Source organism: Lutjanus erythropterus, chromosome 2, assembly GCF_056507025.1.
Source record: "Lutjanus erythropterus isolate fLutEry1 chromosome 2, fLutEry1.hap2, whole genome shotgun sequence".
Classification (NCBI taxonomy): domain Eukaryota; kingdom Metazoa; phylum Chordata; class Actinopteri; order Lutjaniformes; family Lutjanidae; genus Lutjanus; species Lutjanus erythropterus.
In genome coordinates, this window is record NC_139318.1 from 13,817,180 (window position 1) to 13,844,611 (window position 27,432).

General features: G+C 38.5%; 1 protein-coding gene across 1 annotated transcript; it reads right to left on the minus strand.

Annotated features, from left to right (window-relative positions):
- Positions 1-22: 22 nt before the first annotated feature.
- On the minus strand, positions 23-27,289 carry sfmbt1 (Scm like with four mbt domains 1). The gene is made up of 21 exons (XM_084729129.1): positions 27,197-27,289; positions 20,915-20,972; positions 20,673-20,767; positions 19,340-19,583; positions 17,696-17,784; positions 15,926-16,178; positions 13,635-13,732; positions 13,396-13,497; positions 12,954-13,113; positions 12,697-12,779; positions 10,732-10,858; positions 10,184-10,297; positions 9,971-10,013; positions 9,406-9,473; positions 9,152-9,291; positions 7,163-7,272; positions 6,084-6,259; positions 4,733-4,911; positions 4,072-4,296; positions 3,582-3,710; positions 23-2,198 (listed from the first exon to the last, which is right to left on the minus strand). The coding sequence occupies exons 2-21, from the start codon at positions 20,937-20,939 to the stop codon at positions 2,058-2,060; spliced, it is 2,601 nt and encodes an 866-aa protein (XP_084585255.1). The 5' UTR covers positions 20,940-20,972; positions 27,197-27,289; the 3' UTR covers positions 23-2,057.
- Positions 27,290-27,432: the final 143 nt, after the last annotated feature.

The window sequence follows — 27,432 nt, forward strand, 5'->3', positions numbered from 1 at the left end:
AATGACAAGCACTGTCTAAAAATTGTTGTTTTACCTCTTTAATTGCAGTCTTCTCTTTAAATATCAGTTATAATCTTCAAACATGAAATAAAAAGCTGTTTCATTGCTTTGAGTACAGCAGAAACTACAAGCAAAATGAGTAAACAAACAGAGGTTTTTTTCACACAAAATGAAGCACATTACAGTAAGTCACAATACAGGAGCTGGTAAAAAGAGGAAAAAATGATTTTACATAAGCATTTTGAGAGTATCTACTTGCTCTAAAACTGCCCATTTATCATTTAGTTAATTGTTAAAGGGAAAATTTGGATGTCCAATCAGTGCTGCTGGTAAATGTAGTCAACTGAAGGAAAGAATTCCTAGGTGTGTGCAATACTGATCAAGAAAACTGAGTTTTCCTGCGTACAGAGCCTTGCAGCAATGCCTACACATACCAGGATAAATTTTGGGCGAGCTTATGACTCCAATGCCCATGATGCCATGTTATCACCAGCTCAGCCTATAGCTATTACTTTGTTGGCCAAAACATAGCGTCTCGAGACAAAAATACTCATCCAGCAGCCCCTCTGGCAACCCAGAGGCAGAGACTCAAAATTCAAACTGAAACAGCCTGTAGTTATTCCTGCATCTTCCTGAATCACTGGATGCAGGAAGATTTTAAAGCCGAAGAACTCTTGGTCAATATGGCACATGCTTATGGCTACAATTGATTTCATTCACCATCAACACTGTTTGGACATCCACATGAAAACTGACAAGTCTTCCCTTTAAAAATGATGACTGTTCGATTATATGAAATGGCTCAAATCATTAGCTGAATTTGTTTTAACCATACAACCCATATGAGAAAGTTTAGGCCTATTCTGTGCAAATATACTGTGTATTTAGGGCATTTACACATTGCTTATGCAGAAAGTTAATTGCTCAATAGACTTTTTTTTTTCTTTCACCCTGTTGCACTAGAAGATATTTGATTATATACACTATATACAAACATGCACTGCCATACTTGCATACCACCATACAGTACATGGCTTTGCTTGTGCTTGCATTACAGAATCCTTGCACTGTAAACAGCTCTTGCATACTGAAAAAGCTTAAATGAGAAAGTAATTTGATATTTTGAGATGAAGGCCCCCTTGACATCTGCTTTTAAGTAGGCTGTATCTTAATTCCGCGGGATAGCAATTGCCAATGGTGTTAGTATCGTTCAGATATATGGTGTTAACACTAAAATCAAATTCCTAATGTTGTAATGGCTCACTAGGTTTATCATCAGTGTATCTATTTTAATATTGCCTGGCTTTCAAGTTTTGGCTGAGTGCAAACAACTTCTTTTGTCTTTGCTTAATTGGCCAACAAGAAACAAGAAACAATGAGACAAAGGCTCCCAATCTGTTGGTATTCCAAGATACCTTTTGGAGCTTTTGGATTGAAATGGATTTTGTGAAAAACAATGTTAGTTTTTAAGTGCCTGAATGTGAGTGGGTGGTCATACACATCTTTTCAGTGAAATTTAGATTTCAATGTGAAATTAGGAGGCATGTTTGACTCATTTTTGACTCACAGATGATAACAAATGTTTACTAGCAGATACCAAATATTCAGTATGACTAGTAAAAGCTGTGATTTAGTGGTGTTCCCTCTTACTGAGAGCAGAGCAGGCTGGAAATCATGAATGGACACAATGGAACAATGTAGTTATAGAACTGGCACTCAATCACTCTTCCTCATAAAGAAAGTTAAAAAAGATTTAAAAAAAAGAATTAAACTGTCTTGAATTCTTCTGTCTTTCAGTCCTGCCCTGTGCCTCCCTAAAGAGCACCTGAACTGTTTTGGACCCTGTAGCTCTTCTTCTTTGTTCCTTTTCTCAATGATTTGAAAATGCTGCTTTCATCCATCTCATGTCCATGTTTGTCCGACACAACGTGGTATATATGCAGGATTCTAAAGGATGTCCAGTGTTAGAAAAGTCAGAATAAATACAGTGTGTTTTTTTTCCACAGGATTAATACACGGAAAAGGGTGTAGTCATGTCCATGTTGATTCCCCGTCAACTACGTGGCAAACTGTTGATAAAATGCCAGCTTGACCCTCTCGATGTGGTGGCACAGCTTGATGGCCGGTCCCAGCTTCAGGTCCATACACTCCTGCACTGTTGGGAGGTTCAGCAGCAGCAGCGCCTGTCCATCTATCTCCTACAAAAACAGAAATTCACATGAGATGCAGATTGTAAAATTAGTTCTGGTTGAACCATCTAGTCAAGGGATGTTTTGTATTTGAGACCGTGGATATAAACAAGTGTATAAAAAGGTAAGTTTCACTCAGCATCTGGGGGATCAAGCCAGGATCCTTCCCTGGGAAATTCTGAATGTCAAACACAATTTCCTGTATTCTGGTTATTTTCTGTGCACCTATATGTTCCATTTCTAGAAATGTATTTATTTAGGTAAAGGAAAATACTAAATTCAGGCACTGGGGGGGGGTTTAAAATTTGTGCAATATAATGCAGTAAAGCTTTCAGGCAAATGGCTTGTCAAAGTAAAAGCAGTTCGCTAACTTTCATGTTTTATTGTGCAGTGGTGGAAGAAGTACTGAGATCTCATGCATTCAAAATTGTACTTAAGTAAAAGTAAAAAAAAAGTATTAGAATCAAAATATGTTCAAAGTACCAAAAGTAAAAGTACTCTTATGCAGAATGCTCCATTTCAGAATGATGTATATTGTATAAAATAATAAGAGTATATATAACTGGATTTTAATTACTGTTTATATGAGCATCACTTTAAGATGCGGCTAGTAAAGGTGCAGCTAATATTAATAAATTTATATATTACCAAGTGGCTTAATCTACAAAACATCATGAATTAATTTTTTGTTAAATAAATTTGTTATATTTTGTATGGCTTAAAGAGTAAGTAGTAACTGTCAAGTAAAAAGTAAAATATTTAAAATGTGCAATATTTGAAATGTGGTTAGGGCTGAAATGATTATTTTGATTTTCAATTAATCCGTCGATTATTTTCTTGATTAATACATTTTTTTTTTGTCTAGAAATGTCAGAAAATGATGAAAAATGTCTATCAGGGTTTTCCAAAGCCCAAGATGAAGTCCTCAAATGTCTTGTTTTGCCCACAATCTACAGATATAGTGTTTAAAGTCATAGAGGACTAAAGAAACTTCAAATATTCACATTTGAGAAGCTGAAATCAGAGACTTCTATCTTTGTTTTCTTTAAAAAGTTACTCAAATCATCTGAAATTGATTTGCAAAATAGCTGGTAATTGATTTAATAATTCAGAATTTAATAATTGTTGCAGCTATAAATGTAGTGGAGTACAAGTATAAAATAGCATCAATAGAAATACTCAAATACACATAAGTGAGTAAATTTACTGAGTCACTTTCCATTCTTGTTATTAGAGGGGACAAATGTGTGTATGTATAATAAGTATTGAGGGAGACATGTCCAATCCAGCCCCCTCCCATTTAAATCTACACCTATGAGTGTATGATGCACTTACCGCAGTAGAATGCAGTAAAGATCCTGAGGGGCTATTAAGTCTGCAAGTATTTCTTACCTGATCCAGGAAAATCCGTGCAAGAGGTGCGCAGTCAGTGGTCCTGATGAAGCGAACCACATCAGTAACACTCCACTCCAGCGGGCTGGTGTCCAAACACAACTTCTGAGGAGGCTCAGTCTTTGAGGTCTGTAAACACACAGATAGGGTGAGTCACACAGAGATCACTCAGCTGAAGTGGAGAGGCTCACAGCTCATTTTAACCCTTTCTATTGATGCTAAGAAGAAAGGGTATCAGACAGGAACATTTTACAAAAGAAACTCTGGCTGTTTCAGTCAGGCTGATTTCCTCATGAGCTGTTTGGAGCAAGTTCAGATCACAGTGAAAACATTCAAATTCTAACTGACATGGATTAGTAAGGCAGAGAAAGGCAGTTGTACTTAATGGAAGGTGCAAGTACAATGTCTGGAAAGTATGGTTTGATATAAAAATACCAGACGATAAATATGTTCATAATGTTTCAATAAAATTCTTGATGACTTTCACTACCTTTGGCGAGGGAGGGCGGTTCTCATCATCAGAGAAAGAGGGCGAGCGGGGTTTCCGGCGTCGGCGCTGAGGCCTGGGTGTCGCTGGTGGGGATGGGGACGGCGTGGTGGGCTGAGACTTCCCAAATGATTGCTCAGAATCATCCTGGAGATCATCCTGCAGCTCTGAGCCGGAGTCTTCGCTCAGTGAGTCATCTTCATCCAGGTCTTCTTCCTCTCCACTGCCCTGTGAGCAAGAAAAAATACATGGTGGTTCAACATGGTGGTTTCAGTGGAAGAGGAACCAAGCCCTCTGTAGATAAAAACAGTTCATCTACAGTAACAGAGAAAAAGTGATTCCTAATTTCACCAGTAATTCCATCCAAAGGAAGCTTCTTAAAAGACACTAGCACAGCAGGTATGCCAGACAGGTTAGACCATATTTAATTATATATCTTTAAATGCTACCATTATGGCTGAAAATGACAACAGAAATAAATTAGTTTTCTGGTTTACCGCATCTCCTCAGTTAAAATCAGTTGCCTGTTGTCAACCCGGAAATGACTGCTTTTAGCACAAGTCACAGTCATTCAGTCCATTTCTACTATATTCTGCCCGTAGATCCTCCTAAATCTCACAATCTTGACCTTCAATATAACTCTTATTGATTAAGTATGTCTTACCTGTGGAGACCCAGCAGGCGTGTTGTCCACTGAGGCTGAGGAGCGTCTCTTCTTATGGACAAAGAGCTGCTTCCTCCTCTTCCTCCTCCTCCCTCTTCTCTTCACTCCACCCTCCAGGTTGGAGTGGCCCCCAGGCGGACGACCGACACGTTTACTCTTCTTCTTTCCATAGTAATATGCTGGTGACAAGACAACAGGCTGTGAAATGTTGCATTTGACATGTCTGAAAGATTATAATGTATAATTTTTCATTTGCCTGGTTGGGCAAGTGGGTCAAAAATCTACTTGCCCAAGTTTTTTAATTGCCACTACACATTGTTTTATTCATTAGTGGTAATGTTTAACGACACAGACTTAAGTTAACTGTCAAGTTTAATTTAGGGCTACAATGTCAGAAAATGGGGAAAAATGTCCATCTGAGTTTTAAACATGGCTGGCATAATGTCTCTTAATGTCTCATTTTGTCAGTCTTACCACCAAAGATATTCAGTTTAATATGCTAATAAATGTCTTCATATATAGAGGCTCAAACAGCATTTTCTGCCAAGTACTTAATTAATCTTTTATCAAAGTAGTTTAATATTTTATTTATTTTTTAACACTTGCCCAGTCTGGCAGGTAAGCTGCCAGATTTACTAGCCCAACATGGCATGTTACTTGCCCTGGGCAGGCAGGCGATTTTTAAGCTCTGAAACAGATTTAATACTTGTATTTTTAATACATGTATTCTCTAGAGGAAAAGCATTTCTGTATATGTGCTGTCTGGGGTGATATGAAAACATGAGAGACAATAGAGACAGTGTAATTATTCGTCTGTTGCTATCAAATTGCATCAGTCCCTTCACCCCAACACTGCAGTGCAGTGGCAAGTAAACATATCAACAAATCACTGACTTTGGTTCGTTCAGCAGAAGATGAAAGGAGCCAATTCTGACACATTTTTCAGCAACTATACCCGCTCATTCATTGCCTGTGGAAGGTTATTGTAGTTTCTAAATCCTAAACTCTATCCCTGTGCTGCACAGAATGTCTGTATTCATTAATGGGGCATTGACAGCATGTGCTCAGAGATAATTTCTATTCATAAGTAACACAAATGAAAATAAGTGAAAAAGAAAAAATAAATTAGCTTTGTGTTATATGAGAGAAAAGTCTGGATGACATTTAGAATTGTGGTTGCAACTGGCAAGCAAGTACAAATGTTTCTGACCTATTACAAATTAATTACGGCAATTAGAAGCTTTGTTAATGGTGTCCTTTTATAAGAAATCATAACAGCCACCCCAGATCAAGTCCTGACAATCAGCTACGTCTGTTTCTACTGTACTGTACTGTACTGTAAAGCACCTACTGTATTTGGTCTTGGTTAGGACAGAGCAGTTTTCCGAGCAGCGGTCCAGAACCATGCGAGGACCAAACAGATTCGGACAGCACTCCAGCTTGATGCAGGTTTTCCTGCAGAAGTCTGCCACACGGTCTGCAGTGCGGACGATTTCCACAGTGGCCCGGTAACTCTTTCCCTTGTACCTGACATTCAACGAAAAGAAAAGAAAAATTGAACAGTAAATGAAGTGTTATAAATCATTCATATTTCAGGGTTTCTGAAGGTTTCAAGAAGTTAAATTTAAGACCTTTTGAGGACTATTATGAAAGTAATTTATGGTCCATTTGGCATCCATATTAGCCTTGTCCTTTCCACACTTGAAATTAGAGAATGAAGTTAATTTTATTTAAAGGTAGAACCAGTAGGATTTGTCAGAGCTGTGTGCACACATCAGAAAGATGCTGATTGTTAAGTCTCATTCCCAGGATGTCACATACCGTCATATTTGGGTTGGTAAGACATACTGAGTACAGCAAAATAATTAGAAATACAGGCAGCCACCACCACAACACACTTATAATAGGTTGTAAGTGATGAATGAAAGGGATTATGTTTCTGATTACGTTTCTTTCCACGCACTGTTTTTCAGGAAAATGCTGCTTATCGAATCTTAAAAATATTTTAAAGGCCTAACATTCAGATGATTGGATTTTAGACTTAAGGGCCTGTGGAAACCCTGTATTTCCATGATATTAGATTGAAAAAGACAACAGGTAGCTTTTCAAAAACAAAAAGTGAAATATATCCACCTCTTCTCAGTCACTAAAGCTCTGATTATGCTCATGTTTGATCTAACAAGGTTGCTACGAGCAGCAAGGTCTCTCTTAAACCCAGATGCTGTCGGCTAAATCGTTGCTTTAATGAAGTATCAGGGGCTTGTGCTGGGTTCTGCTGTAAAGATATTTGTTTCCACTTGTGCATTCAACTACGCATCTAATCCAGCGTGTGCCTTAAAATAGGCCAGCTGTGAACACTCCTACTATTCCTGCAGGTTTTCGACAGAGCGGAGGATTTTGAGCTGAGGATTTAATGGCGTTTCCCCTCACTTGGCTTTGAGTGTCTCTCCATGGCCTTGCCAGCGGCTCTCCTGGTCCAGCTGCAGCTCTCTCAGCACACGGCTGGGCTTGTACGCAGAGTTTATCAGCAGAGTCAATACCTGGATAAAAAGAAAAGCATAGATATGCAACACTTACAGGTTATCTATAGGCTGGAGGGTTAGAGTTCTTTTATTGTTTCATGGTACTATGTGTAGCATTTTAACATTGCACAGTCATTACATTCATGTTGAGAGACTGTCATCACCTTTAACATGTGACTCTTTATTGGTAGTAGATAGGCAGCCTGTACTGGCCTCTACACTGATTATTAATTGATTTCTTTATGGTAGAAATGACACTGCGTAAACACACAAAGCATAGGTAGAGCTCTTCTTTCAGTGCAAATGAAACTAAATCTATCTGTGTTTCTTGATATGGCACAAGGTACAATGAGTGAAAGACTGATAGAAAATCAATTTACTGAGACAGAGAGAATGAACACAAATAGCCTTTCTCTGCCTTCTGCGTTCTGCCCATGCAGTAGGGCTTATGGGAAATGGTATGAGACTGAGGCTATATGTCATCTCCAACATGATTTCATTTGTATTTAAGTAAAAATTTCTAAGGAATCAGAACTAGTTGAAGAATTACAAGACTAAGGCTGTGTTTGAAATGGCATACTATGTACTTTGTACAACATACTCAAACAAGTATATAATGCATACTGTGTACAAAATGAGCAATTAAGTATGCCATTACCAGCGGACGGTTCATGCAGACACATACTTAAGCAATATATCTTCTCTACATCACACAACATCACCACTTGGAGCTAAAGCAGTTTAGCAAACGTAAATGAACATTATCTATTTCACTTGATGTAATATTTTCCAGTATTATTACAAGGCAAATTAAAATTATTAAATGTTCTAGAGTTAAATATTTTTTCTATAGTACATTATATATGTGATCAATATCCTGAGATCCTGAGTAGCTCTTACTCACCACTCACCATCATTCTTAATTATTTTATCCAACCATGCCTCTTACCAGCCACAGTGTGGTGCAAGAACTGTCTGCTTCATTCTCCGTCATTGAGCAGTTTGAAGACAGGCAATGGATTTGGGGTGGTTGAGTCCAGTGTCCAGTGAACTCACGGTATATACCCAGAAATTATACTCAATTTGACATCCTACTTTGGCTGTGTTCAGAATTACATACTAACATACTATTCATACTAAGAGTTTACAGCCATACCAGCAGCTGGGCAACTTTGGCATTTATGAGCATATTAGATGTTAACCATGTTCACCCTCTTAGTTTAGTGTGTTAGAATGCTAACATTCACTAAGTAGAACAGAATATTATGTACAGCTGAGGCTGATGGAAATGTTATGAGCGTTGCAGATGTCAACTTGATGCTATATGGAACGTTTAGGGCTCCTCAAAGTTTACACCAAACTTCTATACCAAATTTGATAATGATAATGGCAGACCCACTGACAGTCACAGCGAGTCACATTGCTAACTTGGCTGCATAAAAAAGGTGTGCTGAATATATAACCATCAGCCTTCATGTTTATGTTTAAAGGGTGATTCCATCTGCATTCTTTTCAGTGTTATTTGAAAACAGAAACTCCCACTCAGAAGTTAGCAAATAGCGGTGATGTAGGTTTGTAGCGCTGATGCCTTCTTCTCCCGCAATGTAGGGGATTTATATGTAGCAATGTTGTCATGCAGAAACCTACAGCAGATCATGTGGTAAAACATTTTTAGAAGGGCCTGGGAAAACAGGATTTTGATGCTAAAACATACGTACCGCAACCAAAATCTGATTGTTTGGATTTAAATAATAAGGAAACATTACTGGGAAGCTACAGAATGACATAACGATGTCATAAAAAAAAATGATGGATCAGTCCCCTTTAAGGCTTGAGAGATGAGAAATCTTTTTTTGGTGATATTCATACAGTAAACAGCTGGACTTGCCACACTCACCTCTTTAAGCACGAGGACACAGTTTCCAGGCCCGATGAACTGAGGCAGCTCTGCAATGCGTCCCTTGTTAAGGTAAGGCCCAGAGAAACAGCGATGGTTGAAGTAGATCTTGGGGCAGCAGTACTTCCCATTCCCCTGTCCTGTATGTGGACACAAAATGAGACACAAATGATGAATAAATCACAGACTGCTCAGACAGTCAGTAGATGAGACACATTACAGGATCCTTCATTGAGACCTGAGACATCACTAACCTGTCTCTGACTGGCTAGACATCTGGTGCTTCACGGAGTCAGGTGACGATGACTTCGGTGGAGTTCGGCTGTAAAATGATGAAAATTGAGTCAGATGTTACAAGCAAGCAAGCAAATCTTGTTTTATAGCATATTTCAATCCAGGTGTACGCACAGTGTGCTGCAGTTAGGTTTAAAACCAATTAAGATACAAAATAAAATAAATGAAGACCAGCAATCCTGCACCCAAACTGGTAAAATAGTAAGAAACAAGAATTAAAACTATTTAAAAGGAAGAAAAGATAAAATATCTTAAGATGAAAAAAATAAATAAATAAAACCAGTTCAAATTAAAAACAAAAACAGTTGACTAATAAGAATATAAAAGCATGAAGCGTAAAAGAAATCAGAGTGTAACTAAAATAACCTATGCTAAAGTAAAATAAAATAAAATAAGTTAATAAGTTAAGACTGACGAACCAGACTACTGAAAGGCGCAGCTAAAGAGAAATGTTTTCAGTTTAGTGGAAATTAGACTCGATCTGTTCAAACCATGCAACACCACCACCCGTCCTCTCATACTCACTGTTTCTCAGGCTGCACCACAGCAATTTTCCGCTCTTTTTCAACTGAAAAACAAAGGAAAGACTAATGTGTGCCCAGTCACTCTATTGCATTAAGACACTAATTTAGAGATTGGGGTTAAAAAAAAGAAACAGATTGTATTATATTTGTCACAGCATTAATAACAAACTCATTAGGCAGACCCCACTGTGGTGAGTCATGTTGTACAGTATACCTGAGGGTTTGATGGGGTAGACGAGCGGATAGCCATTTGTCTCACACCAGCTGACGGGGAAGATATCGAGGGAGTCCACATGAACTATGAGCTCTGGCATGGGCTGCTTCAATCCTGTACACACACATATACAGAATTATCAGCATGCCTGTTACAATAGTGACTGTGGATGCCAAACTCAGTTAGAGCAAAAAGAGACATATGTCACTTGTTACACCTTAATATTATGGGTGCTGTGTTTTCAGGAATGAAGCAGATTTAAGCATTTTGATTTAAGCAGAAATTCTAATCAAATATGTCACACAACAGTAAAACTTATTTGGATGAATACAAGTACATACATACACCTGCTGCCATTTTTAAATGTGCAAAGACAGCACTTGCACATCCTGTCATAAATGACAACATTGTATCTGCAGTGTAGACATTAAAATGTGTAGAAATCAACCTTCAAGGCCCCCAAAAACCTCGTCTCAATTAGCTTCATTCATTGTCCATCAAATCTGATCGAGTTTTTGAGAGTTACCACTTCTTTTAAAAAGTTTCACCTTCCAGGCTGAGCCAAATGTATTGCCCTTTGACCCTGGTGACAGTTGCCACGTGAATGTTCTCGGGTGACAGCGGGTTGACAGCCTCTAGTTTCATGGCCTCTTTGAAGCTGTGGTCACACTGCTCCTAGCAGGTAAACAGAGAGGGGAAAAACTCATGTGAGAGCTATTTCACAGCAAATTATGGTTCTGTGTTGTGTGATTTTTGTCCATTATACAAGTCATCAAACTGTGGACACAAGGTATCATCACTGGCATTCAACTATGCTGTCAGTCAAATGGGTAAAATCTCATTTTTTACATGCTGTCATCTGACAGCAACATGTTACAATAAAAAAAAATCTGATGGTTTGGGATGACAAAATATAAAACCCATTTCTTTCAAAAAAAAATAACAGCTACAAGGCTGCAAACAGACAACATGCTTACATGCCTGCTGGAGAGAAACTAGGTTTTATAGAACTGATAAGACCTGGTTTACACAAGAGTAGTTCACAAAAGATACAGAAGGCATCACACTTTACAGGCTGCTACAGTACAATTCTTTCAGAGGAAGAAGAGTCAATTCCAGTCTCTCTCTTTTTAATATCTGAACCTGTATCATTCCTGCATCAACTGCATTAAATCACATACAAACCAAACCTGTATACAGTGAAAAGTAAAACAAATTTCTTCTGGAGCCTGAGTTGCTGCTTGGATAATGCAACCCAAGTAATAAGAAGGATGTTTTAGCTCTGCCAGCTTGCTAATGGTAATTAAAATTTCATTAATTCATGCAGGCGCACACAGACCTCATGCAGCCTTTATACAACTGCAATATAATAATATTAATCTACAACAAATTACACATTTATTGCCATTTCAACAATGACCAATGAGAGTACAAGATGCAATGGAAGCCGGTTAACCCTTTGAACTCAATAGAATTGGTCTGTCAGTGCCTCCATTGGTAGTTATGCTTGTTGTGATGTCTTCAAATGCATTAGATCCTTCAAATCTGTCCGACCTAAGCTAAAAGGTTATACAAGTCAAAAAAACATAATTATATTTTGACAATGTTCAATATTGAAACTGTTATAAATGTAAAAAAATACAAAAATTGAAATGTTTTTCCATCAAATTTCACAAAATAAACACAAATAACATATTGATCTAAAACAGCCATTCTGAAACTTAAGAATACCAAGGCCCTAATCGTACCAATGATAAGATTTGTTCTGGTGTTAATGTGACTAGTCACCAAATAAAGTTCAACATCTGTTGGACTAGGTCAGATAAATGAATAATAAGACAATTCCACTTCAGGAATCACTGATCAAAAAGGTTTCTAAATGTAAAAACATGAACAAAATATTTTTAACACGTTCACAGATTTGGTAATGTATTAAACGTTTGCCGACTTCCTTCCTCACTCTCTGACGTATCCGACATATCCCATGTTTTCTCAGAAATGCGCTGTTACCTGGAATGTATGACGGATTTCTCTGCGTTTGAACATTGTTGGATATATGTGGGAAAATGTTACCTACACAAGTAAACAAAATATACAACATAGGTCTGGTTTAGGCTTGATTTGACATCTTAATGCAGAAATGTTACATTTTATAGCGTTAATGAAGTTATCACTGGTGTACAGTGTGATCACACAGAACACAGAAGCCTTGGCTTTCCACTGCAAAAAGAATGAATGGTCGGGCAATGGTGGTTTTTATTTTAGATTGGTGTAAACAGGATCATGCACATGAGGATGTCCCACACCCGTTCGGGGGCCAACCAAAGGAGGTCTGTTTTCAAAGGTTTAATAGCTTATCTCACACTGACTCTTTCACAGAACAACCAATGTTACAAGAGTGGGTCTGACCAGCATCTGGTGCTGCGTTTTTACATGAGTCACTGGACATGCGACAGCCCTTTCCACTGAGGCCCGACTAGTGTGAACTTGGTGTAAAATGGAGGTTTACTTACAGTTGGGAAGCAGTGCTGAGGAGCTGCCTCGGCCTCGCACTGTTTCAGGTAATCTGCCCAGTCAAAGTCTGGACCCTGGTATCCTGTACATGATCAAATAAAGACAGAAAGGACAGAAAACAGGAAGCAAATAAAGTAAGGGGCATGAGAGGGGAAAAAAGCATGAGTGATATAATCACTCCCATTCCTTAAGTTCTGACATCACTGATAACTGAGAAAGTAAATGTTAGAAACAGATAACATTTGACAGAGCAGACCTGGTGGGGGGCTGAGAGGGAGCCCATTTTTGAGGCTCCACTGAGCAGGGAAGATCCCTGGACTGTCTCTGTGACACAGGAAGGACCTCCCGGTCCCCTCTGACTCCTCAATACCACAAAGGTCATCCATCGTCACCAGGAAATACTGCTCATTGAACACCTGAAGTGAAGAGGTAATTTTGGGACATTATCTGTTTTGTTTCCCTGACTCATACTAAGGTAAAGTAAAGGAGATCTACGAGGGTGTGTGATTAAATGGAAAAATATATATGATTTTATGTTTGTGTTCTTTCAAGACTTGGGGGAGATCATTTTTTAGCTACAGATTTAACACAGAAAAGACAGCGTGGTAATGAAGATAAACAACTAAGGCCATTAAACAGCAAACAGGAGGGAAATTTTGCAGCATAAGAGAGCCAGACTTGATAGGAAAGTCTGTTACCTTGGTGACAGTTGCAGGCCTGATGGAAATGGGAGCAGCAGGGTCAACAGCCTCCAGTTTCATTCCTTCCTTGAAACAATGAGCAGCGATGGCAGGCTGATCCTGAGTCAAACCACACACAAGCAAAGAAATCTTTCAGCACCCAGTTTGGAGGAGAATGTCACAACTGTTTGCTTCCTGCATAATAATCAAATCTTAACTAGCAGATAAAGAACAAATAAGAGCACGGCTGGCAGTACCTTACTGAACTCTGCAGTCAGAGCTTCATCCTGAGGCAGGTCACTGATCCTCTGTCTCACCTCCTCCCACTCTGCCTCTGTCCGCAGGGCCAACAGGTCTGAAACAATCAAATATACGCAAATCAGCAGCAGAAGAGCTAAAACTGACTTCCCGATGACTGGTGTATAATATGATTATCAAAGAAAGGTAAAGACATACATCTGTCTACAACTGATTAATTGTAGTGAGTCATTTTTCGAGATGTCCAAATTCTCTGATTTCAGCTTCCCAACTGGGAATATTTTCTATTTTCTTTTGCCTTGTATGACACTAAACTGAATATCTTTTAACTGAGGACAAAACACGACATTTGAAGACATCACCTTGGGCTTTGGGAAACAGAGATTTTTCACGATTTTCTGAAAATTTAATGACATTTTATAGATCACACAACTGTGACAGTCTGAATTAAAATTTTACACTATACACTCTCTTATTGGAATAACTAATCCTAGATGTTTGTGTTTTGTTCTTTTGTTCTCTGAATGGGTCACCCCAATTAATTATAAAAGCGACCCCCCCAAAAAAACAATGCTGTCCCCAACAACTCTGCAACCAAAAAACACGTGAACATCTTATTAGTGGGTGGCAGAATCCAGATGGCCTTATAAACAAGATCAGGTGCAGAATTAAAAATGCTTCGGTTGTTACCTTTCATTACATATAAAAAACGCATTACATCTTCCCTTTTCTTTTACAAAACACTAAAATACAATTAATATAAAAAGCTATGATTATGATCAGTTTAATGCACCACTACTGCTCACTATATTCTATTATGAACTTGCAAAAGCACAGTATCCAGGTACATAAACCCCTTACAATATAAAAATAATAAAAGCCCGGCATTAAATATCAATAAGCCTTTAGCTGTAGTGGGAGCAGAAGGTAGATCAGCTGTGTCAGGAGAGAAATATAGCCTCCAGTGCTTCTTACATCTTGCATATTAACAAACTTTATTCACTTGAAGGGCATCAGCAGTTTGTGGCCCTGAAAACAATGATCTATCTAATCCTGCATGGAAAATCAATTTCAAGCTCGAGTGGGATACTATCCCATTTTGATTATTGGTTTCTTCTGTTCCATCATTATACACTATTGGAAAATATTAAAAGGATAGTTTGGCTAATTTGAACTGGGGTTGTATGAGTTACTTATCGATAGTCAGTGTATAATCTACAGTAGACGGTGGCTGACAGCCCCAGTTTGGAGAAGCAGCAGGAATATCGGTGTAGGAAGCGAAGCCATAAAGTCTGCTGTGGACAGGGTCAGCAGCAAAACGTATTTTAGCCACTTAAAAAAGGTCAATATCAGTTTAAGTGTACACTATATTTAGAATATTTTCACTTCACTTTGCTGTCGATAGACTTTAATGATGGGAAACCACTGTTATATAAGCCAAATATTGCTTTCTCTAAGCCAACCAAAGTCCATAGGTGAAATCAATTATTTTAGCTTGCAAAACACAGGAGTTGCTGGTCTACTACTGCCTCAATCTGTTAATTTGTTTGTGTTATTGTGTGACTTCATTGAATCTAAACTATCCTTTTAAAACACACAAGTCACAGAATAACACAAACAAACTAAAAGATCGAGGCAGCGGGAGACCAGCCACTCCTGTGTGAGGTAAAATCACTGATTTCTCCTATGGAACTTGATTGGATTGGAGAGCAATATTTGGCTTATACAACGGGAGTTTTCCATTGGAAATGGCTGTCTGATGGCAAAGTAAGGCAATGAAAATATTCTCAATATAGCATAAACTTAACTTGATATTTTTTTATTTGAAGTGGACCTTTTTAAACGTCTAAAATACCCTGACCTCATCCACTGCAGTTTATTGCTTATCTTCTGTGCTGGTGGCCCTCTCTTCTTCATCAAGCATCTACTGTAGCTAATTCAATGACAATTGATAAGTACCTCATACAACCCCACTTCAAATAATCCAAACACTCCCTTAACTTACACAAGGCGACAAATTAAAACCATGACATATGATCGAGCAAGTATGTAAGTAATAAATATGTGATTTATGATTTTTTTTTAAATAATTGGTAATAAAACATTAGACCTGATATATAATTGGACATACATCCAGTCCATGACTGCCCTGTGAATTCTTCATGTGGCCTCCCATCAAAAACTATTAGCCACGCCTGTGTTGGCAGTAAACCTTGAGATCTAGACATCACTTTCTCTTTCTTCCCTTTGTTTCTAAATATAAAAACTGACCCCTGTCAGCAACACTGACCTGAGGGAGGCCTGAGGGTACAGCCGTGCCCTTTGGCCCAGCCGGGTGGGTGGAGGCGTGGGTGGAGGTAAAAGAGCCAGAGGGTTGCGGGTGTGTCTGGGAGGCCCTCGGTGCCTACCAGGCGCAGCTTCAGCCTCCCTCCAACGTTCTCCTCCACCTCGGCTGCCCAAGCCAGTCCCAGGTCAACACTGTCCTGGAGCTCCACATAAGAACCCGCACACAGAAGCTCCACTGGGTCTCTTCCACGCTGGGGCTGCAGGGGAGGCGGGTGAGGGGTGGTAAATGAGAAGCCGACAGCACACACACACACTTACACAAACACAAATGAACACACGCCTAGGCAAGGAGAGGAATTTGTACTGGGAGAGACTGCGCTGCATGACTAAGTGGCAGTACTGAAGCACAGTCACTGAAAGCTAACTAATGGCGCCAAAGAATTTCACAGGCTGTTCCTACAGCAAATTTGCTTTCAGCAGCACCGCTGTAAACAACAGCTCAAAGCCTTGTTTTTTGTTGACTTGGGACTTCATGCTTGGTATGCCTGCAAGACTTTATAATAGATATAAAATCTTATTTAGTTCAAGTTCATGTTTATTCCACTGGATACTCTAAGTGTGAACTGTCTTTTTACCATTTAAAAATGGACAAAACAAACACACTGAGTGCTTGGAGATTTAAATAAATACATGTAGTAAAGCGTAAAAGATGACGGTGTACTGTGTGCATGTGTGTACTTGGCATATTTCTAATGTCAGCTGTATTTACCAAAATTGCCATACACTTGAACAGGAAAAGTCTGACTTTATTATGACAAACTCAATAGTTTTATTTACCGCATTATGACTGGGTTGCACCAACAAAAGCAGAGCAAAACTAGGTTTAAAATGAGTGAATCCAAATTTTATAATTGAGCAGAGCTCTGTTGCACAACTAATCTCAGTTTAGTAAATCTAAATTTCTTGATTTATTAAACAGAGAACAAATATACTTTTTTACCCAAATTAAAACAAATAAATACATACATAAATAGATACATAATAAATAAATCTGCATTTTGTTAGAACCAAGTAAGACAGGAGACAGGAGGAAAACATTTTGACTGATCCATATTCCTTGACAAAATGTTTTATCGTTTGCCAGCTAAAAAGTCTAGTTATCCTACTCGTGACACAGAATTTAATTTCTCTTCCTTTGAGAAAAACTGAAAAATAGAACGATATGGCCAATTAATATAAGATTAAAAAATGGATAACAGCACAAAAAGGAAAAAAGGGACTGCCTGGCAGCAACTGACAGACTGTTTCAACAGATCAACTTCAGTCAAGGTAGAAAGAAAAGACGGATCATAAAACTCTTTTGGGTTGAGTTTGTCCCTTTCTTTAAAGAACGTGATTATTTTGCTCAATCCTTAATCAATCTCAAAAAGGCAGCCACATTAAAAGTTAAATTTTGATGCAACTGAATTAAACGTAATCTTGGTTCAGAGTAAAAATAGATTAGGTTTATATAGAGGTAAATTTAATCTTTCTTCATTTTAAGAGTTTTAAAGGTTGGTGCAACATAGTTTAAAGCTAAACAATGATTTAAAAATGAATTCTAGTTGGTGCAAGCCACCCTGTATTTTCAAAGTTGTCAAATGAATCAAATCGGTACTGATACAGGAGATTGTTCTTGGCACACACAGAGACTTTAGAGAAATTGAAAGCGAATGCCCCACCCTGGGTGTGAGGAGTTTGTAAGAAGGACAGCTGTTCTGTTCTCCTGCCTTACCAATTCCAGCAGGTTGGCAGGCGCGCTGCACTCCTCAGCCAAGGCCTTTTCCAGCAGAGCCTCCCAGTCCTGGTGCTTCTCACGCACACCTGAGTTCAATCATACACACACAGTGTTTATTTTATTAACCAAACAACCAGGTTTGCTCAGGATCACACACACTGCTCTGCCTGCTCTCTCTTAGTCACCCTGAATCACAGCATCGGCCCAAAAAAATTGAATAATGACAGGAATTAATTGAAATACAACAGATTATTATATATAATAGGACTTTCGTATTTTGAACAACCTTTAACTCTGTTAATTGTTTCATGCAGCTCCCACCTTCTGAACAGCCAAATAAAGTATTTCAGCTGCTGTGGTATTTCATTTGATATTATTTCTTTGTTTCAACATGTGTCAACATATCAAGGTGTCAAATGCTAATTTGGTTGTATTAATCAACAGTAAACAGAAGAACAATATTGACAATTCTTCAGGAGTGCATCAAAAACTGTTAAGCTCTTGTCCCTTTTTCAGACAAAACTATTTCTCATAAGACTAGAACGTCAGTAGGACAAAACAAGTGTTTTATCTGAGACTACAGTGACAGCAGTGTATCAAGAGAACAGAAATCTTCATTATTCCTTGCTGTGCTGAACAAAAGTGCAATTACTCAGATGAGTTCCACCATTAAATAGCATTTTGAGAACAAGTACAAAGTACAAAAAAAAACTGTGCGCCCTCTCCACTGCAGAGCTTGTCCCTGAAGCAGTCACAGAAAAAAAAAAATCCTCAAGTAGAAGCAGTAAATTGCATTTAAGTCACACAATTCACAATACACACAATTCACCATGAAAACTAACTGGGAGAAAATTACATTTGCAAAATAAAAGGATTGATATTTGGCACCAGACCAACTTTTCATGGCTGATGTTTGTTAGTCTTCTGCACATCAGCCAAGTTTACGATCACTCTACAGGAAAAACAACTTACAACTTTTCTAGTGTGTATAGGTGGATTACAACTTTGACTACACTTCTCACAGCTTAAAAAACTACAGCTGCAATGATTAGTCAATTAATCGTATATCATAATCATATTTTAAGAAAGAAACTTCAAATGCTCTGATATATTCTTCTCAATTTTAGATTATTTTTATGTTTTCTTTAGCCCTCTATGACATTAAAATTTAAAATTATGATTTGATTTTTTCAAAAAAAAATTTTTTTTTGCACTGACAACTATGCCATTGTTAGACTACTGAGTCTTGATTTGTAAAGGTCACAAGATTATTAATTTTATGCCCTGCCAACTTATTTATATTCTCAAGAAAGTAGACAGAGGTAAAGAAAAAAGAAAAACTGGAAACATCACTGATTCTGCCTTTGACTTTGATATATCAAAACTGAAAGCTTGTTTCAATCAATTTTCAATTTAATAATGAAATTTGAATGCCCCAAGTTGTGGACACAACAAGACATTTAAAGACGTTACCTTGGGCTTTGAGAAACAGTGATAAACATTTTTCACCATTTTCTGACATCTTTTGGACAAAACAGCTAATTGATTAATTGAGAAAATTAACAGCTTGACCGATATGACAAATATTCATTAGTTGCAGCCCCGAAAAAAATAAACATGCCAACACTAAGCACGCCTCACCCTCAGGGGCCCTCATGTTCTTCCCTTGCTGGCGGCTCCAGCCCAGCGGATGGAGGTCTGCTGTCATGATGTCACACCAGAAGTCAGCGCGCCGGTCATCCTGGTATCCCTCGTAGCGTAGCAGCAGCAACTGGCCACATGTGGTGATGATGTTGGCCACCCAGTAAGGACTGTCAGCCTCAGTGCGAACACACACCTCCAGTTTCATGCCAGGTGTCAGCCCTGTCTGCAAGCCCTGGTCCACCTTAGAAATGGACAGAAGAATGGAGACACGTGGAATTGTTTTTAATTAAATATTGCCGTGCTGCAGAGATATCTTACAGGCTTAAGAAAACATATTACATCATATCCATTAGATATAGATCCTCACAAAAATCACACCATAATCTTTTCATTTATTTAAATGAAAATTAAAATATGATGTAAAAATGATAATTTCCTCTAATATGTTATGAAAGTTTATTATCTAACTTTTGCACAATGATGCCAAAAATAAACTGCCTACCCCAGCTTTACTTAACTGGCAAACTCGCAGTTATTTAATTTTTAATTTGTGTTCTGCAGCTGGTTTGTAGGGGTGAAACGATATATCGTTCTGGACTGATATATCGATTCAGTGTTCACGGTTCCAATATTATCAATACAAAGTGAAAATATCAATCTTTATCATCATCTTAGGATACGCCTTTATTTTGAAATGGCTGTGTCATAAATATCTGGAGGAATTTAACCATAAAATTGTTCAATCATGATTTAGTTGCTTTTTGTAAGTTGACATAAGTTATCTGAATGTATTAAATGGACGTATGATATCTTCTCACATCATCGCAGACCCCTGAATTGAATCAAATTGAAGTCGGATGATGGCAGATTTTGTGATATCAGCAAATACTGGAGTGTTGTCCAAAGAATTTATATAATATTTTATCGTGATGAAAGTTGTGCTTTACACCCCTACTGGTTACACAAAAACATAGAACTTACAAAAGTGCCCAATGAAAAAAGGACAAGAGAAGAGATCATTTTTTAATTAATGCCATTATTGGCTCTTATTCCAGTTAAGCCTACCTGTCAGTTTGCAGCTACATATCATGTGTTAAAGCCGTTATCTATGTAAGCTTTACAACCTGTGATGTTACAGTGACTTCTGTGTTTATGCTGTGATAGCTGTTCACATTAGTTGGGGCTTTACTGACTGACTCATTCCATAACTTTGAGTCATGCTTTCAGATTTAATACATGGTTTGAAACTTAATAAGGGCTTTTCACAGATGTTCAGTAATTGATTATGAATAGCTGATGTGTGTCAGCTGTGAAGGTTGTCAGCACCCACATGTTTGAAGGCGTGATGGGGCACAGACACGGCTCCCGTCTCCTCCAGGTAGTCATCCCAGTTGAAGTCACACACATCCTGAGCAGAGTCTCCATCTGGAACACACACACACGCACACACACACACACACACAGATACAGACAGACACACACACACAAAAAACACGTTCTTCTTTTGCAACCTGCTTTCCAAAACATATTATCTTACTCATTTCACGCAGCTGTTCACAGAGTAGTTCTTACCAGACTCCAGTGACTCCTGACTCATGCTGGTGCCCCCTCAAGGCCAACACTAGGAGCTCTGAGGAGGAACAAAGGAGGAAGGTTATTATCCAGAAAGAGTAAATGTATGAGAGCTAGTCCAAAACATAGTAGAAGTAGAAGTAGCAAACTATGGCGTGACCTGTGCTTAATCAAATCACTGTCCGTAGGTCTCAACATTGTAATTTTTGAACTCACTACTGTAAGATGAATGAGACAGGTGATATGGCTGACATTTACCAGTCTACTCAGCAGTTCACTGGCCAAAAGGTATCAGCAAAAACTTACACAAAGAGCTGGAAACAGTGATCAAGACTTTCTCTAGCTGGATACCATAGCAGCAGTACATTGCTACAAACCCCGGTCACACATGCACTTATTACTCCTTAATATCGGTATCTGCCCCAGAAATCCAGGATTGATTGGGCCCTACCTAAGAAATGTGACCTCTATCAGGTAACAGCTAGAGATAATAAAACTATTATTAGTCAACATTCAAACTCATTAATGTATCAGGAACTGTGACACTAATAAGCCAGCAAATCAACCTGCAAGTTTAAGTCAAACTACAGTCAATAAAGACAAAATTCAACAGCTTTAATTTATAAACTGTGCAAACCCTCAAGGCCAAAATAAAAATTAATTTGCATTTGTTTGCCAGCCATTCTTATATCAAGGACTCTGAGGCCTTGATAATAAAGTGGTTCAGATACCAAATTCTTGGTTAGGTTTCTACATCAATTTTCAAGTGCCTCTCTCTGGTCCTGGACTGAATCAATTTAAAACACAAGAAGTGGTGAATAAAATCACAAATTATTTTTGCTGCATATTTGCCATTCATTTAGGGTGGCACCAACTACAACCTACGTAACACACCAGATGGTAAGTGATCGGTGGGAAATATATTAAACTATGTTAATCTCATCCAGATCCACCTCTGCTCGTGAAACTCATTTGGGCTGATCTTTTTTAAAAGTGTGATCGCGTACCTTTTCCTGCCCCAGTATGAGGAATTCAAACAGTGCCTTGCCATGAATGTGGACACACACATCAAGCTTTGACACATCAAACTGACCCGCAGCATTGTGACAACAAGCAGATGAAATAAGTTAATACAACAAGAGAGATGGCATGAATGAGAAAGAAGAGAGCACGGGGCGTGACACCAGTGGAAGCAGTGGTGTATGGGATGCTGAGGAGAGCTGCTCTGTCACGGCAGCTCCATTCAAGCGGCCTGTCAGGCCCGTCTTTGTCATGTCTGACGTCTCTATTAAAGCCAGGGCCACCACCAGAAGCCACCCCCTCCCGACGACCAGACTGCCACCGCAACCCCCGTGCTCTGCCGGGATCAGCGCCACCTTTCACCCACGACCCTGCCCCAGACTCCCTCTGTTTTTCTCCCCCCCTCCCACTGACATACACACACACACACACCAGAGGACCTTTTTGTCTCTGGGGGTCACACTCCAAACATTAGAGTGGAATAAAGAGCAGTGGAGACCAAATCAGAAATACAGACTGAAAGTTAAGAAGCTCAAACACCTGATGCTGAGCTTAGAGATTTATGGAAATCCATTTCCGCCAAATAAAAATTCTGTAAGTCCTTATAATGACAAACTTTCTTGAAATAATGAATGAATATCTCAAAATAATGACTTAGTATCTCAAAATGAAACTTTCTCCAAATAACAAAAAAACTTAATCGAAATAAGTTAGTATCTCAAAATAATAAAAGCTCTTCAAATATTGAGTTAGTATCTCAAATGAAAAACTTTCTCAAAATGAGAATCTTTCTCAAAATGAGTTAGTATTCCAAAATAATGAGAAACTTCCTTGAAATAATAAGTTAGTATGACAAAATAATATATTAATAACTCAAAATAATGACTTAGCATCTCGAAGTAATGGAAAAACTCTAGATATAATGAATTAGCATCTTGAAATAACAAAAGACTTTCTTGAAATAATTAGTTAGTATCTCGAAATAATAACTTAGTATCAATGTCAATATTTTAAGAATGTTCCTCATTATTCTGAAAAGGTTCCCGATTGTAATGACTGAAAAGTTCTTTATTTTTTTTTCATCACACTTGTAGAAATTGGCTTCCATACCCATTAGATCATTTATGGGATTTTAAGTTATTGTGTTTGGTATATCTGATATGTCTACCTAAAAACTCTTAAGACCTCCTTCTACAATCGATTTTATGGCTTTTCTATGTTTTTTGATGCAATTTAAACTAGATGAAACTGAATCAGTCATTCTCAAACGACTAAACCACCTCGAACAGGTATATTGATTACAACATGTCTGAGAGCTATCATTCCAAACTTCCAAAGACAAGCTTTCAATATTTGCTCTGACTTATTTGCATGGGCCAAGCTGTACGTTTCTACAACACTTAACTTTATAGAACAGCACGGCCTCGGCTTGTTCGGGCAGACAGGAAGAAATGCAACTTCCCCTGTTTCACACGCGGTAAGTGGTCTGTGTGGACCACAGCTAACAGCAGTCTGCCTGAATCTTTCTGCACCACCCGAGACTCTGACTAAACCTGAAAGAGAAAGGGTGCGCACACCCACACAACACACAAACAAGCACACACAGACAACTGAGATCTACACTACATCCTCTTTATAAGCACTTACTGAATCATATTCTCATCAGCACTTAGCATGCGATTGACTATCTCTTAACAGGCCTTCCTGAACCTTGAGGTCCCTGGGTGGGAAAGGCAATCTGACAAAATACACATTTACACACAGTGTACGACTTCTCCAGGAAATAAAATCAAACTCAACTTTCAATAAAATGAAATTAGCTGCAGAAACATTTCCCCAAACACTATTTAAAGGCATCCGCTGATCACCAGAAGATGACACTACATTATAAGCAGTAATGTAGCAGAAAATAAGGCAATTAGTTGACTATATCTTCTTGTTAGTGTCCATACACCAACATAAATAAACTTATTTTCAGAAGTGCACTTATAATTTGCCTTTTTAAATTACCATTTGCTTGATTCTTCCATGGTGAGTTCCGAATTTGTGTCACTAACAAATACTTCAACCCCAATGACTAGTGAGCAGTTTTGTGCAGAAACTATTTGCTTTATACCATATAAAGAAAATACTTCCCACATGAAACTGCTCACAGGGTCTGTGGATTATCTTGAGTCCACGGCATGATTGCTAGACACAGACATTGCTGATGAGTGTATGTATTTTTTGGCGCTTTGAGCACCACAAGCAAAGTGCTATTTAGTTCAATTACATATTTGAGAGAAGGCAGACCTGTACAGCTTATATCTCCAAAAGTCAGCAGCTCAAAACAAAACAAACTAGATGGCCAAATAGCACTACAGGCCAGAGAAAAAAAAACGAACTGGCACTTTAAAGGTTAAATTCAACAGAAGAATTACCTGTGGTGCCATCAGACCAAGCACTTAGTTTTTGTTTCATGGTGCCAGGTTTTGACGCATCAGTCTTTTATTGTGTCAGTGCTATGTCCACCAAACTCTTAATAATCCACAGTTCTCATTGTGAACAGTTTCCATAGGAACTATTTCTTCAGTAGAAAGTACTTCCACTGAGAGCAATTTACAATAAAGTCTGTGAATATTCTTGTTTAACAAGGACACTATTTCTGGAGAGAGAGAAAGAGACGCCGCTGTTGAACATTTCCATTTTCTTCTTCTAATATTTAATACTCTGAGCAACACAAATAATATCACTGTGGATGCACAATATATATCTGCCCAATAATGGGAAACTGATATTATTATGTATTATTCTGATCATTAAATTATAGCCCATCATATGAGGTCAAACTGCTTTCATTGACACACCACGTGCAGCATCTACACACTCTGATAGAGTATGTGTAGGTATGCACCTTCAAAGTCGGTTTGCTACCCCCCATTAAAATCAGGGAAGAAGGTATGGCTTTGTAGTCTGCTGATTGCCTATAACTTTTATCTACTGACAAAGCAGACATAGGTTTTTGGTTCTCTAAAAGCCTTTATTTTTGTATTGAGTATTCAAAACACTGACATTTCTGATTTGACAGATTATGTCAAGGCATTGATTTGGATTTGTAAGACAAAGTGCTCTCTAAAAACAAAAGTATATTTGTGAAGTTTTTTGATGTACTTAACCAGAAAAAAATAACATTTGAGGAGTCAGATTTATTCCTTGTTTTTGTTGTAAGAGAGATTTCAGTTAGATTTGGTTTGGTCAGAGCAGTTGAGTATTAAATCATCCATCTTTGCTCACCACATTTTAGCCTTTCTTGCCCTCGTGTATGAACAAACTACAGGTTATATGAACTCTTTAAAATGCAAAAAATATACGTAGTATAGTAAGTAGGTGAGAAAATATGCTTTTTGATCATTTAGGTTAACCCTTTTAAAAAGGCTGATAAATAAAGTGGAGTGAGGTTTAACACTGCCTGATAACAGTCAAATTTGAGAACCAAATTATTGTGCAGCCCAGTGGAGGTTCCTGTCAGGTTTCTATGATTACTTACACTTGCCAAGGTAATTTATATAACTAAAAATCCTAGGGATGTCCCGATACAACTTTTTCACTTCCGATACAATACCGATATTGCAGCCATGAGTATTGGTCGATACCGATCCGATACGATATCAGCACGAATCATACATACTTTTATTACTTATTTTGTAGTGTGGAATGTTAGAAAAGGCTTGATCAAGTGATGTTACTCAAACAGAGAACAATAGTCAGCAACCAGAGTCACCTATGGATAAAAGTGCTGGAGCGGAAAATGGACTAAAATTATCGGAGCGCTTATATCGGAGATTTTAGATGCAGTCCGATAAAATCTGATACTCGTTTTTTGGCTGATATTGGACCGATATCCGATATCAATATCGGACTGGGACACCCCTAAAAAATCCCCTAGAGGTGCAACAATCACATTAATGGATTCATTGTCAACTGTAAAATTAATTGCCAACTATTTTGATAATCAATTAATTGTTTTGACCAGTTTTTTTTAAGAAAAAACATCTGATTTATGAATATTTTCAGGTTCTTTTAGCTCTCTGTGACAGTAAACTGAATATCTTTGGGTTGTGAAGACATTTGAGGACATCACCATGGTGTTTGGGAGGCACTGATCAACATTTTTTGACATTTCATGGACAAAACAACTATCATTTAATCGAGAAAATGATCAACAGATTAATCTACAATGAAAGCAATTGTTAGTTACAGCCCCAAAATCCCCCAAACATCATCAATATTGACATTGTGATTGCCACAAAGGGGTGCATTGAACACCCAGCAATAGGAGTTGACCTGTTTGTCAAACTAGTTCTGTCAACTGGCCGACCTGCTCTAACTTCAGAACAAACGGGGTGCAAAGGACAAATCTACGTTTCCTCCGCACATAACATAACATACATAACAACACTGTCTCAGTCAGTTGCATTAATGTTGCTGGTTGCCATTGCATAGCGGCACGTCAACCCGGAGCAGCGCTGCCAGCGGATCACTCAAGTTGCACAATGGGGAAGTTAAGAGCCAGGAGAAAAATAGGTTGCAATAAGTCAACGTGGAATATGACAACAAAATGACAGCCCTCTGAGCATCACCCTGTTCACCAGCTGGTAAAATCAGACTGAACCGATGCATATATAGCATTTATAAAGCAATGAGTTGATTTAGCTGTTTATTGAGAGCAAATCGGCGGAGGTCGTGTAACCTTCATTATGTAAGACTTCGACATTATAAATAATCGGAGTAATTCAAGGGCAAATCACTGGAAATTTCCATACAATCCTTGAAGTGAAACTAGCTTAAAGGTTGCACTGCTCGTACGGACTAACCGCAGCAGCATTCGGAAAACAGAGATGGGCCATTAACGCAACGGCTTTGCAGAGAGAGACACCGTCTAACTTTCACTCTGAGGAGCACAGGACAAATACCGACTCAGAAAATTATTAAATTGCCATCTAATTAATAAACACGCGGTCCTAAATGCGTAACGACCGTGTAGGACTCACTGGACACATGGTAAAATCGCCTGTGTCCGAGTCAAGTTACTGAACGTCACAGCTTGAGCAATAAGAGCAGGCTGACGAGCAATAAGGGCGCTTACACTCGACCGAAGCCGACTCATCTTTTTGAGAGACGGGAAAAAAGACGAATGCGCCACCACAAAACAAAACACCGCTAGGAATTTGTGACAAACAACACACAGTATGTGAATATTTAGTCGCAAAATTCGCCCCTTACCGCTAAGTAGTTTTTCCAAGTCGGTTTTTAGATGCCGTTCCTCTCCGCCTGCTCGCTCGCAGCAACGTTAAGCTAACGTTAAGAAAAACCAGAAGCTCCGGTTGGACATTTCAAAATAAAAGGCTCGTGAGAGCGGGAGTTCTGACCGTCGCCCCAGCAACAGCGAGACGTTACTTTACATACATACAGCTTGCAACTACTACTTTATTCTAACGCTTATCATGGTGCAGCTTTTG

Excerpts from the sequence above, each read along its gene's own strand:
- sfmbt1 (XM_084729129.1), bottom strand. The coding sequence starts at position 20,939 with ATGAGTCAGGAGTCACTGGAGTCTG. Across the intron at positions 10,014-10,183 it reads CTACCCCATCAAACCCTCAG|TTGAAAAAGAGCGGAAAATT; the intron begins GTATACTGTACA and ends TTTGTTTTTCAG. Across the intron at positions 6,260-7,162 it reads GGAGAGACACTCAAAGCCAA|GTACAAGGGAAAGAGTTACC; the intron begins GTGAGGGGAAAC and ends GTTGAATGTCAG.